The 16,783-nt window shown below is 55.0% G+C and overlaps 3 protein-coding genes across 7 annotated transcripts in view; 2 read left to right on the forward strand and 1 right to left on the reverse strand.

The window, feature by feature from the left end:
- ADIPOR2 (adiponectin receptor 2) overlaps window positions 1-2,791 on the reverse strand; it is a 32,064-nt gene extending 29,273 nt beyond the window's left edge. For 2 of the 4 annotated variants that reach the window (XM_069965036.1, XM_069965027.1), the window contains exon 1: window positions 2,737-2,791. In XM_069965036.1, coding sequence (XP_069821137.1) covers window positions 2,737-2,776 — 40 coding nt within the window. In that variant the 5' untranslated portion in view covers window positions 2,777-2,791. Of the gene's footprint in view, window positions 1-2,484; window positions 2,613-2,736 lie in introns of those variants that run through there. The other 2 variants (XM_069965053.1, XM_069965064.1) reach the window with 1 other exon arrangement.
- A 12-nt stretch (window positions 2,792-2,803) lies between these two features.
- Window positions 2,804-9,579, forward strand: LOC138771276 (ABC transporter F family member 4-like). Its single transcript, XM_069950877.1, has 2 exons — window positions 2,804-2,808; window positions 8,139-9,579. Exons 1-2 carry the CDS (start codon window positions 2,804-2,806, stop codon window positions 9,577-9,579), a joined length of 1,446 nt encoding a protein of 481 aa, XP_069806978.1.
- Window positions 9,580-10,631: 1,052 nt separating this feature from the next.
- The window catches only part of ERC1 (ELKS/RAB6-interacting/CAST family member 1), an 86,168-nt gene continuing 80,016 nt past the window's right edge, over window positions 10,632-16,783 (forward strand). For both annotated transcript variants that reach the window (XM_069965077.1, XM_069965113.1), the window contains exon 1: window positions 10,632-10,795. The gene's annotated coding sequence lies outside the window, so the exon portion shown is untranslated. The remainder of the gene's footprint in view (window positions 10,796-16,783) is intronic.

The raw sequence follows: 16,783 nt of genomic DNA on the forward strand, positions 1-16,783 counted from the left end.
GCGGGGGTGCGGGCAGTATTACAGCAGGATACGCGGGGCAGTACGCGGGGGTGCGGGCAGTATTACAGCAGGATATGTGGGGCAGTACGCGGGGGTGCGGGCAGTATTACAGCAGGATACGCGGGGCAGTACGCAGGGGTGCGGGCAGTATTACAGCAGGATACGCGGGGCAGTACGCGGGGGTGCGGGCAGTATTACAGCAGGATACGCGGGGCAGTACGCGGGGGTGCGGGCAGTATTACAGCAGGATATGTGGGGCAGTACGCGGGGGTGCGGGCAGTATTACAGCAGGATACGCTGGGCAGTACGCGGGGGTGCGGGCAGTAATACAGCAGGATATGTGGGGCAGTACGCGGGGGTGCGGGCAGTATTACAGCAGGATACGCGGGGGTGCGGGCAGTATTACAGCAGGATACGCGGGGCAGTACGCGGGGATGCGGGCAGTATTACAGCAGGATACGCGGGGCAGTAAGCGGGGGTGCGGGCAGTATTACAGCAGGATACGCGGGGCAGTAAGCGGGGGCGCGGGCAGTATTACAGCAGGATACGCGGGGCAGTACGCGGGGGCGCGGGCAGTATTACAGCGGGATACGCGGGGCAGTACGCGGGGGCGCGGGCAGTATTACAGCGGGATACGCGGGGCAGTACGCGGGGGCGCGGGCAGTATTACAGCGGGATACGCGGGGCAGTACGCGGGGGCGCGGGCAGTATTACAGCAGGATACGCGGGGCAGTAAGCGGGGGCGCGGGCAGTATTACAGCAGGATACGCGGGGCAGTACGCGGGGGTGCGGGCAGTATTACAGCAGGATACGCGGGGCAGTAACGGGGGTGCGGGCAGTATTACAGCAGGATACGCGGGGCAGTAACGGGGGTGCGGGCAGTATTACAGCAGGATACGCGGGGCAGTAACGGGGGTGCAGGCAGTATTACAGCAGGATACGCGGGGCAGTACGCAGGGGTGCGGGCAGTATTACAGAAGGATACGCGGGGCAGTACGCGGGGGCGCGGGCAGTATTACAGCAGGATACGCGGGGCAGTATTACAGCAGGATACGCGGGGCAGTATTACAGCAGGATACGCGGGGCATTAACGGGGGTGCAGGCAGTATTACAGCAGGATACGCGGGGCAGTACGCAGGGGTGCGGGCAGTATTACAGCAGGATACGCGGGGCAGTATTACAGCAGGATACGCGGGGCAGTATTACAGCAGGATACGCGGGGCAGTATTACAGCAGGATAAGCGGGGCAGTATTACAGCAGGATACGCGGGGCAGTATTACAGCAGGATACGCGGGGCAGTATTACAGCAGGATACGCGGGGCAGTATTACAGCAGGATACGCGGGGCAGTATTACAGCAGGATACGCGGGGCAGTATTACAGCAGGATACGCGGGGCAGTACGCAGGGGTGCGGGCAGTATTACAGCAGGATAAGCGGGGCAGTACGCGGGGTTGCGGGCAGTATTACAGCAGGATAAGCGGGGCAGTACGCGGGGGTGCGGGCAGTATTACAGCAGGATACGCGGGGCAGTACGCGGGGGCGCGGGCAGTATTACAGCAGGATACGCGGGGCAGAATATGACGGTACAGGGGCACAATGTGGACATATATATAGGATACTGGGGTTGTCTAGGGAGTAGTGGGATAGTATATAGCTGTACAGGGGGTTATAGGGGTAGTATACAAGCGTATAGAAATAGTACATAGCTAAATAGAGGGTATGGTGGCAGCATATAGCTATATAGGCAGTAGGTGGTTGTATAGGGAGCAGTGGGACAGTATGTGGCTGTATGTGGGGTAATAGGGCAGTATGTGGCTGTATCGGGGGTAATAGGGCAGTATGTGGCTGTATGTGGGGTAATAGGGCAGTATGTGGCTGTATGTGGGGTAATAGGGCAGTATGTGGCTGTATGTGGGGTAATAGGGCAGTATGTGGCTGTATGTGGGGTAATAGGGCAGTATGTGGCTGTATGTGGGGTAATAGGGCAGTATGTGGCTGTATTGGGGGTATTAGGGCAGTATGTGGCTGTATTGGGGGTAATAGGGCAGTATGTGGCTGTATTGGGGGTAATAGGGCAGTATGTGGCTGTATTGGGGGTAATAGGGCAGTATGTGGCTGTATTGGGGGTATTAGGGCAGTATGTGGCTGTATTGGGGGTAATAGGGCAGTATGTGGCTGTATTGGGGGTATTAGGGCAGTATGTGGCTGTATTGGGGGTATTAGGGCAGTATGTGGCTGTATGTGGGGGTATTAGGGCAGTATGTGGCTGTATTGGGGGTATTAGGGCAGTATGTGGCTGTATTGGGGGTATTAGGGCACTATGTGGCTGTATTGGGGGTATTAGGGCAGTATGTGGCTGTATTGGGGGTGATAGCCCGGTCGCTATACATTGGTCCATATTCACACACAGAGACGTCACCGCACATATCGCTGCGTCATTTCCTCCGCCCTCCCATCCTCAGCTCCCCGGCCATGCTCTCACCTTTACCCGCTCCCCGTCACCAGCCGCTCCGCTCTTCCGCCCGTCCGGCCGCCGCCGTCTCTTATTGTCGCCTCCCCGGGTTGCCTGGCAGCGTCACCATGACGCCTATCGCACGAGGGAGCACTGACCAATCACATTGCCCGCAGTAGGCATGCACCAAACCCTTGACAGGAGTAGCCCCGCCCCCGCCGCGCTGCACGACGGGTAATGTAGTTCCGTTTGGAACCGCCTCTCTATTTGTTTTGAACAAACCAAGGTCGCTGTGGGCACGTGCTTCTCTCCGACCAATCATCGGTCTTCTCCATTACTTCCTTGTCACATGAGGTGTGTCTATGACAACCAGGACTCTTCCATAGAGATGGGTCACATTAGGTTTATGATGATCACCTCAGATTCTCAGTGTCAGCAAAACTAATTATAATGGTCATTTTACCATGTGTTCAATATCAATAAAGTTATTACAAATATATATGTGTATATAAATTCAACGAGAGATTAGTGGCTGAGGGTCAGAACCCTCATCTGACTGCCGCACATCTCTCATGCCTGCACCACAGCCCACGCCATGGGGTTCCCATAGCTTCCAGTGACATGATGCCACGTGTGCCACACAGTACCATGATAGATGATCCTCAGTAGCTCTGAACACCGCCACACACTGTGCCCCGAACATAATAACACCATAGACTATGCCCTGATAATAATACCGCCACACACTGTGCCCCGAACATAACACCATAGACTATGCCCTGATAATACCGCCACACACTGTGCCCCGAACATAATAACACCATAGACTATGCCCTGATAATACCGCCACACACTGTGCCCCGAACATAATAACACCATAGACTATGCCCTGATAATACCGCCACACACTGTGCCCCGAACATAATAACAATAGACTATGCCCTGATAATAATACCGCCACACACTGTGTTCCGAACATAATAACAATAGACTATGCCCTGAAAATAATACCGCCACACACTGTGCCCCTCAACATAACACCATAGACTATGCACTGATAATACCGCCACACACTGTGCCCCGAACACCATAGACTATGCCCTGATAATACCGCCACACACTGTGCCCCCTAACATAACACCATAGACTATGCCCTGATAATACTGCCACACACTGTGCCCCGAACATAATAACACAATAGACTATGCCCTGATAATACCGCCACACACTGTGCCCCCTAATATAACAACACCATAGACTATGCCCTGATAATACCGCCACACACTGTGCCCCCTAATATAATAACACCATAGACTATGCCCTGATAATACTGCCACACACTGTGCCCCCGAACATAATAACACCATAGGCTATGCCCTAATAATACCTACACACACTGTGCCCCAAACATAACACCATAGACTATGCCCTGATAATACCGCCACACACTGTGCCCCCCAACATAATAACACCATAGACTATGCCCTGATAATAATACCACCGCACACTGTGCCCCCTAATAACACAATAGACTATGCACTGATAATAATACCTACACACACTGTGCCCCTTAACATAATAACACCATAGACTATGCCCTGATAATACCGCCACACACTGTGCCCAACATAACACCACCACCATAGACTATGCCCTGATAATATCGCCACACACTGTGCCCCCGAACATAATAACACCATAGACTATGCCCTGATAATACCGCCACACACTGTGCCCCTTAACATAATAACACCATAGACTATGCCCTGATAATACCGCCACACACTGTGCCCCTTAACATAACACCATAGACTATGCCCTGATAATACCGCCACACACTGTGCCCAACATAACACCACCACCATAGACTATGCCCTGATAATACCGCCACACATTGTGCCCCGAACACCATAGACTATGCCCTGATAATAATACCGCCACACACTGTGCCCCCTAACATAATAACACCATAGACTATGCCCTGATAATACCGCCACACACTGTGCTCCCGAACATAATAACACCATAGACCATGCCCTGATAATACCGCCACACACTGTGCCCCCGAACATAATAACACCATAGACCAGTGCTTCTCAAACTGTGAGGCGCCCCCCTAGTTGTTGGTGAGGCCCAGGTAGGGAACCAGTTTTCACAAATTGACTATTTTCTGCACAGTCCTTTTGCTTTTTGCAGAAATCTATATTTTAGCAACATTATTAATATATTTTATACTTGCTTTCTTATTATATTGAGCTTGGGAGATGGGTGACAGGCGGCCCTAGCATTATTTTCAACTTTTAAGTAGACTTTCACCACAGATAGTGAGGCCCAGGCCCTCTTGGTCAGTCTGGTGAGGCCCAGGCATTGCCTTGGTCTGTTGGGTGAGGCTCCAATAGAAAAAGTTTGAGAAGCACTGCCATCAGGGCCGTCTTACCCATTGGGCATGGCAGGCGGCTGCCCGGGGGCCCTTGCATCCTAGGGGGCCCCTGCCCCCTGTGACATATCTGTATTTTTTGCTTTATAAGACGCGCCTATAAAACTAAGTGCGTCCTATAAAGCGAAGACGGCTCCCAAGCAGGGCTGAGCACCGCAAGGAAGCCGTCCTGCCCGCCCCTGTATTGCCGCTCACTATGCATATGCATAGTGAGCGGCCCTGAGCCACCCCCTCCGCCTGCCCACGCCTTCTATCGCTTCTCAGCTGAGCCGATCAGAAGCCCAGGAAAAGTGCAATGAGCAGCACTTTCCTGGGCTTCTGATCGGCTCAGATAAGCGGTGATAGAAGGGACGGGCTGGGCGGGCGGTCCAGGAACTCACCCGTCCGGCGGCCCCAGCAGCTGATGTCTCCCGGCAGCGCGCCACTCCAGTCATCCTCCGGGCACAGGCAGCGGGGTACAGAGACGCTGCCTGTGTCCTGGATGTGTCGTGCAGCCGGACACTTCCAGCACAGGCAGTCTCTCTGTACCCCGCTGCCTGTGCCCGGAGGATGACGGGAGTGGCGCGCTGCCGGGAGAGGAGCTGCTGGGGCCGGCAGACGGGTGAGTAACTGGTTTGTTGTTTTGGGGCGCACTGGCTACTATGGGGGGCACTATATGAGGGGATTGGCTACTATGGGGGGGCACTATATGGGGGGATTGGCTACTATGGGGGGCACTATATGGGTTGATTGGTTACTATGGACGGCACTATATGGGGTGATTGGCTACTATGTGTGGCACTATATGCAAAGATATGGGGGATTTGATGGCGGCGGTTGGGGGGGGGGGGGCAATTCGCACCTCTGCCCAGGGGCCCATAATGCTGTTAAGATGGCCCTGACTGCCATAGACTATGCCCTGATAATACCGCCACACACTGTGCCCCCTAACATAACACCATAGACTATGCCCTGATAATACCGCCACACACTGTGCCCCCTAACATAATAACACCATAGACTATGCCCTGATAATACCGCCACACACTGTGCCCCCGGACATAATAACACCATAGACTATGCACTGATAATACCGCCACACACTGTGCCCCCGGACATAATAACACCATAGACTATGCACTGATAATACCGCCACACACTGTGCCCCCGGACATAATAACACCATAGACTATGCACTGATAATACCGCCACACACTGTGCCCCCGGACATAATAACACCATAGACTATGCACTGATAATAATACCGCCACACACTGTGCCCCCTAACATAATAGCATGCCTGATAAAGGCCCATGTTAGACTATATATGGCCAAAACGCGTTGCAATAAAGAGTATATGTATACTATGCCATCTACCTCTGGATGATCCCTGGCTGCACCGCTGTGTGCAAATCTGAATACTCCTGCGCTTATTATACCTGGTGTGGATTCGACTCTTGGTCCTGTAATCGGCTGATTACACATCTGCATTCGCTTCTCCCACCGTGGGTGGTGACGTCCCCCAGTACAGCTGCGGAGTACACCCCTTTATGCTGCATATAGAGTTGTGCCTAAATTTTGCACATCCTATCCAGGTGAGTGGATCCCTGTAAGACCCTGCTACCATTCACCTGGTCATCTTATCACACGAGGAAGCGCCCCCCCCTTCTCTCTCTTTCTGATAATATCGCCACACACTGTGCCCCCGAACATAATAACATAATAGACCAGGGATGGGGAACCTTCAGCACTCCAGCTGTTGCAAAACTACAATTCCCATCATGCCTGGAGAGCCAAAGCTAAAGCTTCAACTGTCCAAACATGATCGACTATGCCCCCAAAATACCGCCACACACTAGGCCCCATACGAGCCATAGCGCCCTTATAACAGTCTCCCCCAGAACAGAACGAGCCATAGCGCCCCAACACAGTGTCCTCCAGAACAGAACGAGCCATAGTGCCCATATAGCAGTGTCCCCCAGAACACAATGAGCCATAGCGCCCATATAGCAGTGTCCTCCAGAAGAGAACGAGCCATAGCGCCCATATAGCAGTGTCCCCAAGAACAGAACAAGCCATAGCGCCCATATAAAAGTCTCCCCCAGAACAGAATGAGCCATAGTGTCCCCATATAACAGTGTCCCCCAGAACAGAACAAGCCATAGTGTCCCCATATAAGTGTCCCCGAGAACACAATGAGCCATAGTGTCCCCATATAACAGTGTCCCCCAGAACAGAATGAGCCATAGTGTCCCCATATAGCAGTGTCCCCCAGAACACAATGAGCCATAGCGCCCATATAGCAGTGTCCCCAAGAACAGAACAAGCCATAGTGTCCCATATAAGTGTCCCCCAGAACACGAGCCATAGCGCCCCATATAACAGTGTCCCCCAGAACACAACGAGCCATAGCGCCCCATATAACAGTGTCCCCCAGAACAGAACGAGTCATAGCGTCCCCATCCCTGACTCTTGCTACTGCAGTTTAAGGGAACGTTCACTCAATCTTTCCCTGCATCGGTACTATACATGGTGGGTGTAGGTGCGGCCCCCAATGCAGCACCATGTCACAACTTAGTAACACAGTAACTTACTATTAGCTCTATGCCCCTATGATAACACTTCCAGAGAACTGAGGTGGGAAGTTGTCATTGGGCAAAAGTGCAGAAGCTCCACACAATAAACCCTTAAGGTCCTATTACACGGAGCGATTTTTACCGATAAACGATCGCAAACGAGATGGTCTATCATTAACCTGAAATTGTTCACCATATTACACAGAACGATGGTCGTTGGATACGATTGTTACTATGATCGTTGGATACGATTGTTACTATGATCGTTTATTCCTTCTGATCCCAGAAAAACAACGGACAACGTGCAATCACACTGAGCGATTAGTGAACAAATGAGCGAACGAATGTGGAATTACAGCGAACGATTAACGATAATTTTAGGTTTAGATCTAAATCAACGATCAACGACATACGAACAATTTTTCGATCGTTGCCTGCAATTACACAGAAGGATTATTGTTTAAATTCAAACGATAATCGACCCGTGTTATAGGGCCCTTAGCATATTGTGTATTCTGCTGGCTGTGCCTTATAGGGGTCCTGAGGGCAGCCCCCATTATTGTGGCCCATAGCCATATTTATAAGCATGCAAACATCGCCACCTGCTGTCCACCCCTGGTGTATGCAGAGATCTATGAGTGAAGGCTCTGCGGCCTGTGAGGAGAAAGTGAGCTTTATAGACTGCAATACAGAAAGGAAGGGAGGAAAAGCCAACGAAGACACGGAGTGGAGGAGGAAAAGCCAACAAAGACACGGAGGGGAAGGAGGAGAAGACAACAAAGACACGGAGGGGAAGGAGGAGAAGACAACAAAGACACGGAGGGGAAGGAGGAGAAGACAACAAAGACACGGAGGGGAGGAGGAAAAGCCAATAAAGACACGGAGGGGAAGAGAGGAAAAGCCAACAAAGACACGGAGGGGAAGAGAGGAAAAGCCAACAAAGACACGGAGGGGAGGAGGAAAAGCCAACAAAGACACGGAGGGGAGGAGGAAAAGCCAACAAAGACACGGAGGGGAGGAGGAAAAGCCAGCGAGGACACGGAGGGGAAGAGAGGAAAAGACAACAAAGACACGGAGGGGAAGAGAGGAAAAGCCACGGAGGGGAGGAGGAAAAGACAACAAAGACACGGAGGGGAGGAGGAAAAGCCAACAAAGACACGGAGGGTCAGGAGGAAAAGCCAACAAAGACACAGAGGGGAAGGAGGAAAAGCCAACAAAGACACGGAGGGGAGGAGGAAAAGACACGGAGGGGAGGAGGAAAAGACAACAAAGACACAGAGGGGAGGAGGAAAAGCCAACAAAGACACGGAGGGGAAGAGAGGAAAAGCCAACAAAGACACGGAGGGGAAGAGAGGAAAAGACACAGAGGGGAAGGAGGAAAAGACACGGAGGGGAGGAGGAAAAGACACGGAGGGGAGGAGGAAAAGACACGGAGGGGAGGAGGAAAAGACACGGAGGGGAGGAGGAAAAGACACGGAGGGGAAGAGAGGAAAAGACAGCGAGGACACGGAGGGGAAGGAGGAAAAGACAATGAAGAGACGGAGGGGAAGGAGGAAAAGACAACAAAGACACGGAGGGGAAGGAGGAAAAGACAATGAAGACACGGAGGGGAAGAAGGAAAAGACAACAAAGACACGGAGGGGAGGAGGAAAAGACAACAAAGACACAGAGGGGAAGGAGGAAAAGACAACAAAGACACAGAGGGGAAGGAGGAAAAGAATGAAGACACGGAGGGGAGGAGGAAAAGACAACAAAGACACGGAGGGGAAGGAGGAAAAGACAATGAAGACACGGAGGGGAGGAGGAAAAGACAACAAAGACACAGAGGGGAAGGAGGAAAAGACAACAAAGACACGGAGGGGAAGGAGGAAAAGACAACAAAGACACGGAGGGGAAGGAGGAAAAGACAACAAAGACACAGAGGGGAAGGAGGAAAAGAATGAAGACACGGAGGGGAGGAGGAAAAGACAACAAAGACACGGAGGGGAAGGAGGAAAAGACAATGAAGACACGGAGGGGAGGAGGAAAAGACAACAAAGACACAGAGGGGAAGGAGGAAAAGACAACAAAGACACGGAGGGGAAGGAGGAAAAGACAACAAAGACACGGAGGGGAAGGAGGAAAAGACAATGAAGAGATGACGAGATGAGCTCCGTTGTCTCCCAGCATTTCTGTGCAGGTTGTTGGTAATCTAAGCCCATAGCGCCCCCTGCTGCCTTTATGAGATCAGGACGCTGCGCTGGGAGGCTGCAATGTGTCCCACTCAATAGGCCAGTGCCTACCCAGCCACCACGGAACTACAACTCCCAGCATGTACTGACAGACAAAGAGAGACGCTCCGCATGGGGGGAAAAAGATTAGACCAATGGCATCTGTATCACAAATCAATCGCTTAGATACAGCAGCTCAGCACAAAGTGTGGCACATCATATGCTTAGATACAGCAGCTCAGCAGACAACATGACACCATAGGATTAGATACAGTGCTAAGCAGATAGTATCACACAATATTTGCTTAGATACAGCAGCTCAACAGACAGTATCACACAGGATAGGATTAGATACAGCCTCTCAGCAGACAGTATCAGACATGATAGGATTAGATACACAGCTCAGCAGACAGTATCACACAGGATAGGATTAGATACACTGCTCAGCAGACAGTATCACACAGGATAGGATTAGATACACTGCTCAGCAGACAGTATCACACAGGATAGGATTAGATACACAGCTCAGCAGACAGTATCACACAGGATAGGATTAGATACACTGCTCAGCAGACAGTATCACAGAGGATAGGATTAGATACACTGCTCAGCAGACAGTATCACAGAGGATAGGTTTACATACACTGCTCAGTAGACAGTATCACACATAAGGTTAGATACAGCAGCTCAGTAGACAGTATTATATGACAGGCTTAGATACACTGCTCAGCAATCAGTATCACACGTTTCAGGCTTAGATACACAGCCCCTGGCCGCTGACAAGCAGTAATTGTCCCCAGTCACTGGGCTTCCAGCCCGCAGTGATACTTTGCCATCACACAGATAGGATGTTTTGACCTTCTCATCATGGCCGACCTTTCTAGACAGGTTCAGCTGGGCAGGAAGTGGCCGCAAAGGCTTCCGGTCTATCAACCACCCGGAACATGACGTCACTTTCTGTCGCTGCTGTTGAGATGCCAGTCACGGCGTCAGGGGGCGGGGCGTAGTGGAATGGGTGGAGGTTGTAGTGTACGGTGGCCCCGCTAGGACATTCCGCTTCGCTAGTGGACGCGCACGTCACTACCCGATCCGCTCTCCGCCCTGGACCGGAGTGAGGAGAGCGGGGACCGCGGAGAGAGGTGAGAGGACGGAGGGCAGGGCCCGGGGATGGGCTGGGAGGTGCCCCGGGGGGTCGCGGCTTGTCTCCGGTATACCAGGCGGGGTTGTCAGTGTTCTCTCCCTGCAGCCGGCTGATGAATGATGGAGCGGCCGGGGCGGGGGATGGGAATGGTCCCTGAGTGTCTGCGGGAGATGACGGTGCGAGCGGCCCCGGGGACCCGCCCTGTCTGTGCTGGATCCCGGGCAATGCCAGGCGGGGGGGGTCTGATCCCGGGCAGTGCCAGGCTGGGGGGTCTGATCCCGGGCAGTGCCAGGCTGGGGGGGTCTGATCCCGGGCAGTGCCAGGCTGGGGGGGGCTGATCCCGGGCAGTGCCGGGCTGGGGGGGGGGGGGGGGGGTCTGATCCCGGGCAGTGCCAGGCTGGGGGGGTCTGATCCCGGGCAGTGCCAGGCTGGGGGGGGGTCTGATCCTGGGCAGTGCCAGGTTGGGGGGGGGTCTGATCCCGGGCAGTGCCAGGCTAGGGGGGGGGGGGGGGTCTGATCCCAGGCAATGCCAGGCTGGGAGGGTCTGATCCCGGGCAGTGCCAGGCTGGGGGGGTCTGATCCCGGGCAGTGCCAGGCTGGGGGGGTCTGATCCCGGGCAATGCCAGGCTGGGAGGGTCTGATCCCGGGCAGTGCCAGGCTGGGGGGGGGGGGGGAGGGTCTGATCCCGGGCAATGCCAGGCTAGGGGGGGGTGTCTGATCCCGGGCAGTGCCAGGCTGGGAGGGTCTGATCCCGGGCAGTGCCAGGCTGGGAGGGTCTGATCCCGGGCAGTGCCAGGCTGGGGGGGGGTCTGATCCCGGGCAATGCCAGGCTGGGGGGTGGTCTGATCCCGGGCAGTGCCAGGCTGGGGGGGGGGGTCTGATCCCGGGCAGTGCCAGGCTGGGGGGGGGTCTGATCCCGGGCAGTGCCAGGCTGGGGGGGGTCTGATCCCAGGCAGTGCCAGGCTGGGGAGGGTCTGATCCCGGGCAATGCCAGGCTGGGGGGGGTCTGATCCCGGGCAGTGCCAGGCTGGGGGGGGTCTGATCCCAGGCAGTGCCAGGCGGGGGGGGGTCTGATCCCAGGCAGTGCCAGGCTGGGGAGGGTCTGATCCCGGGCAATGCCAGGCTGGGGGGGGGGTCTGATCCCGGGCAGTGCCAGGCTGGGGGGGGGTCTGATCCCAGGCAGTGCCAGGCTGGGGAGGGTCTGATCCCAGGCAGTGCCAGGCTGGGGGGGGTCTGATCCCGGGCAGTGCCAGGCTGGGGGGGGGGGTCTGATCCCGGGCAGTGCCAGGCTGGGGGGGGTCTGATCCCAGGCAGTGCCAGGCTGGGGAGGGTCTGATCCCGGGCAATGCCAGGCTGGGGGGGGGGGGTCTGATCCCGGGCAGTGCCAGGCTGGGGGGGGGTCTGATCCCGGGCAGTGCCAGGCTGGGGGGGGTCTGATCCCAGGCAGTGCCAGGCTGGGGGGGGGTCTGATCCCAGGTAGTGCCAGGCTGGGGGGGTCTGATCCTGGGCAGTGCCAGGCTGGGGGGGGTCTGATCCTGGGCAGTGCCAGGCTGGGGGGGGGTCTGATCCCAGGCAGTGCCAGGCTGGGGGGGTCTGATCCCGGGCAGTGCCAGGCTGGGGGGGGGGGTCTGATCCCGGGCAGTGCCAGGCTGGGGGGGTCTGATCCCGGGCAGTGCCAGGCTTGGGGGGGGTCTGATCCCGGGCAGTGCCAGGCTGGGGGGGGGTTCTGATCCCGGGCAGTGCCAGGCTGGGGGGGGGGGGTCTGATCCCGGGCAGTGCCAGGCTGGGGGGTCTGATCCCGGGCAGTGCTCAAGGGTGGATTAGTCACTGCCAGTGTGGGTGTGTGGGTACAGGGGTAGATCTTATACATTGCTAGGCCAGAGAAGTTTGATTATCGCCAGTGTATTACTCAGATGTGTGATCCTGGGCACTGCCATCCTGTGTGTCGGGTGATCCTGGGCACTGCCATCCTGTGTGTCGGGTGATCCTGGGCACTGCCATCCTGTGTGTCGGGTGATCCTGGGCACTGCCATCCTGTGTGTCGGGTGATCCTGGGCACTGCCATCCTGTGTGTCGGGTGATCCTGGGCACTGCCATCCTGTGTGTCGGGTGATCCTGGGCACTGCCATCCTGTGTGTCGGGTGATCCTGGGCACTGCCATCCTGTGTGTCGGGTGATCCTGGGCACTGCCATCCTGTGTGTCGGGTGATCCTGGGCACTGCTATCCTGTGTGTCGGGTGATCCTGGGCACTGCCATCCTGTGTGTCGGGTGATCCTGGGCACTGCCATCCTGTGTGTCGGGTGATCCTGGGCACTGCCATCCTGTGTGTCGGGTGATCCTGGCCACTGCTAGGCTTTATAACTGTGGGCACGTTCCTCTAGGATATGAGAGCTGCCAACTTCCAGGGTGTGTGATGCCGCTTGTCTTGGCGTGTGGGCACAGCCGCTCTTGTACTTGTGCGATCATGTACACTGGCACACTCGCAGATAGAGAGCTCCGGCGGGCACACTTTGTTGGGTATTTGTAGAGTTTTCCAGCCATTGGGTATGTATGGTGGTTGGTATGTGGGCACCATTAGTCTATTCTCTGCCAGCATCTGGGTGATCTGTTTGCCACCATTGTGCTCAGGCGGTGGCACAGTTCTGGTTGGCAGTGACAATAATCCTGGGTATATTCTAGTGAGTGTGATCCTGGCACCGCTGGGCACTGTGTAGATAACCATGCCAACTCATACGCCAGATACCGCCTCACCAGGTCTCATGCCCCTGTTCTCAGTATTATATAGTGAGGTGTCCATGCCCGGCGCATTATTAACCCATGGCAGTGCCCACCTTACATATAGTGTCACCAGTTCTGCTTGATCCATCTGGTTTTTCTTCTACCCACTATCCTGGGCATTAAGGTTGGCATCTGTCATTCTAGTAATGTATATGGAATAGTGTACCCACAGCCTTCAGTATGCTGGGCAATGCCATGCCCTGGGGATGGCAAATCTGTACTTGAGTGGGTGATTGTGAGCTCATGGCTGGATGATTGTGGGCACTGCCAGACTCATGGCTGGATGATTGTGGGCACTGCCAGGCTCATGGCTGGATGATTGTGGGCACTGCCAGGCTCATGGCTGGATGATTGTGGGCACTGCCAGGCTCATGGCTGGATGATTGTGGGCACTGCCAGGCTCATGGCTGGATGATTGTGGGCACTGCCAGGCTCATGGCTGGGTGATTGTGGGCACTGCCCGGCTCATGGCTGGATGATTGTGGGCACTGCCCGGCTCATGGCTGGATGATTGTGGGCACTGCCAGGCTGATGTGGGGGATGATTGTGGGTGCTGCCAGGATCATGGCTGGATGATTGTGGGCACTGCCAGGCTTGTGGCTGGATGATTGTGGGCACTGCCAGGCTCTTGGCTAGATAATTGTGGGCACTGCCAGGCTCTTGGCTAGATGATTGTGGGCACTGCCCGGCTCATGGCTGGATGATTGTGGGCACTGCCAGGCTCTTGGCTAGATGATTGTGGGCACTGCCAGGCTCTTGGCTAGATGATTGTGGGCACTGCCAGGCTCATGGCTGGGTGATTGTGGGCACTGCCAGGCTCATGGCTGGGTGATTGTGGGCACTGCCAGGCTCATGGGGGGGATAATTGTGGACACTGCTAGGCTCATGGCTGGGTGATTGTGGATGCTGCCAGGCTCATGGCTGGGTGATTGGGGGTGCTGCCAGGCTCATGGCTGGGTGATTGTGGGCACTGCCCGGCTCATGGCTGGATGATTGTGGGCACTGCCAGGCTCATGACTGGGTGATTGTGGGCACTGCCAGGCTCGTGGCTGGATGATTGTGGGCACTGCCAGGCTCGTGGCTGGATGATTGTGGGCACTGCCAGGCTCGTGGCTGGATGATTGTGGGCGCTGCCAGGCTCGTGGCTGGGTGATTGTGGGCGCTGCCAGGCTCGTGGCTGGATGATTGTGGGCACTGCCCGGCTCATGGCTGGATGATTGTGGGCACTGCCAGGCTCATGACTGGGTGATTGTGGGCACTGCCAGGCTCGTGGCTGGATGATTGCGGGCACTGCCAGCCTCTTGGCTGGATGATTGTGGGCGCTGCCAGGCTCATGGCTGGGTGATTGTGGGCACTGCCAGGCTCATGACTGGGTGATTGTGGGCACTGCCAGGCTCGTGGCTGGGTGATTGTGGGCACTGCCAGGCTCATTGTTGGATGACCTTTGACACTAGGTTGCCTCAGGGCAGTGTATTGTGCCATCTCTGTGTTGGCAGTGCCCGTTCTGTGCTGTACATTATAAGGCTATTACAGGTCAGGCAGGATGGTATGATGCTGCAGGGACCTGTAATACATCCAGTTGCCCCCTGCACCATCTCACGAGGTTCTGCAGCAGCTGAGGTGTGGATGGTACAGTCTGTATCATTGGCGAGGTGGTCTCTATGCCCACCGGATCTCAGTACGTCTTCCTCTCACCCCCTTTGGGTGCCCGGGATGCCGTGTATCCGCAGCCTGACCTTTACTTAATGTCACCGCACTCTGCTGTCCGGCGGGGATGGAGATTTACCCTCTGAGTGCTGCAGGGGATGCCCACATTGCATTGTCCCCTAGTCACATGGTCAGGCAGGGGGGTCAGCGGCTGGGAGATTACATTCATGAAGCAGAAGGCTCAGGATGGGCACAGTCATGTGATCACACCTCACCCCTGTATGTCAGGGTTCAGTCTTCCTTGTATACATGAAGCAGGAGGCTCAGGATGGGCACAGTCATGTGATCAGAGCTCATCCTCTGTATGTCAGGGCTCAGTATTCCTTGTATACATGAAGCAGGAGGCTCAGGATGGGCACAGTCATGTGATCAGAGCTCATCCCTGTATGTCAGGGCTCAGTCTTCCTTGTATACATGAAGCAGGAGGCTCAGGATGGGCACAGTCATGTGATCAGAGCTCATCCTCTGTATGTCAGGGCTCAGTATTCCTTGTATACATGAAGCAGGAGGCTCAGGATGGGCACAGTCATGTGATCAGAGCTCATCCTCTGTATGTCAGGGCTCAGTCTTCCTTGTATACATGAAGCAGAAGGCTCAGGATGGGCACAGTCATGTGATCACACCTCACCCCTGTATGTCAGGGTTCAGTCTTCCTTGTATACATGAAGCAGGAGGCTCAGGATGGGCACAGTCATGTGATCAGAGCTCATCCTCTGTATGTCAGGGCTCAGTATTCCTTGTATACATGAAGCAGGAGGCTCAGGATGGGCACAGTCATGTGTTTAGAGCTCACCCCTGTATGTCAGGGCTCAGTCTTCCTTGTATACATGAAGCAGGAGGCTCAGGATGGGCACAGTCATGTGATCAGAGCTCATCCTCTGTATGTCAGGGCTCAGTATTCCTTGTATACATGAAGCAGGAGGCTCAGGATGGGCACAGTCATGTGTTTAGAGCTCACCCCTGTATGTCAGGGCTCAGTCTTCCTTGTATACATGAAGCAGCAGGCTCAGGATGGGCACAGTCATGTGATCAGAGCTCATCCTCTGTATGTCAGGGCTCAGTATTCCTTGTATACATGAAGCAGGAGGCTCAGGATGGGCACAGTCATGTGATCAGAGCTCATCCTCTGTATGTCAGGGCTCAGTCTTCCTTGTATACATGAAGCAGGAGGCTCAGGATGGGCACAGTCATGTGATCAGAGCTCACCCCTGTATGTCAGGGTTCAGTCTTCCGTGTATACGTGAAGCAGGAGGCGCAGGATGGGCACAGTCATGTGATCAGAGCTCACCATCTGTATGTCAGGGTTTAGTCCTCATTGTATCATGAAGCAGGAGGCTCAGGATGGGCACAGTCATGTGATCAGAGCTCATCCTCTGTATGTCAGGGTTCAGTCTTCCGTGTATACATGAAGCAGGAGGCACAGGATGGGCACAGTCATGTGATCAGAGCTCATCCTCTGTATGTCAGGGTTCAGTCTTCCATGTATATGTGAAGCAGGAG

This window comes from Dendropsophus ebraccatus, chromosome 1 (genome assembly GCF_027789765.1).
Source record: "Dendropsophus ebraccatus isolate aDenEbr1 chromosome 1, aDenEbr1.pat, whole genome shotgun sequence".
In the NCBI taxonomy this organism is placed as follows: Eukaryota; Metazoa; Chordata; class Amphibia; order Anura; family Hylidae; genus Dendropsophus; species Dendropsophus ebraccatus.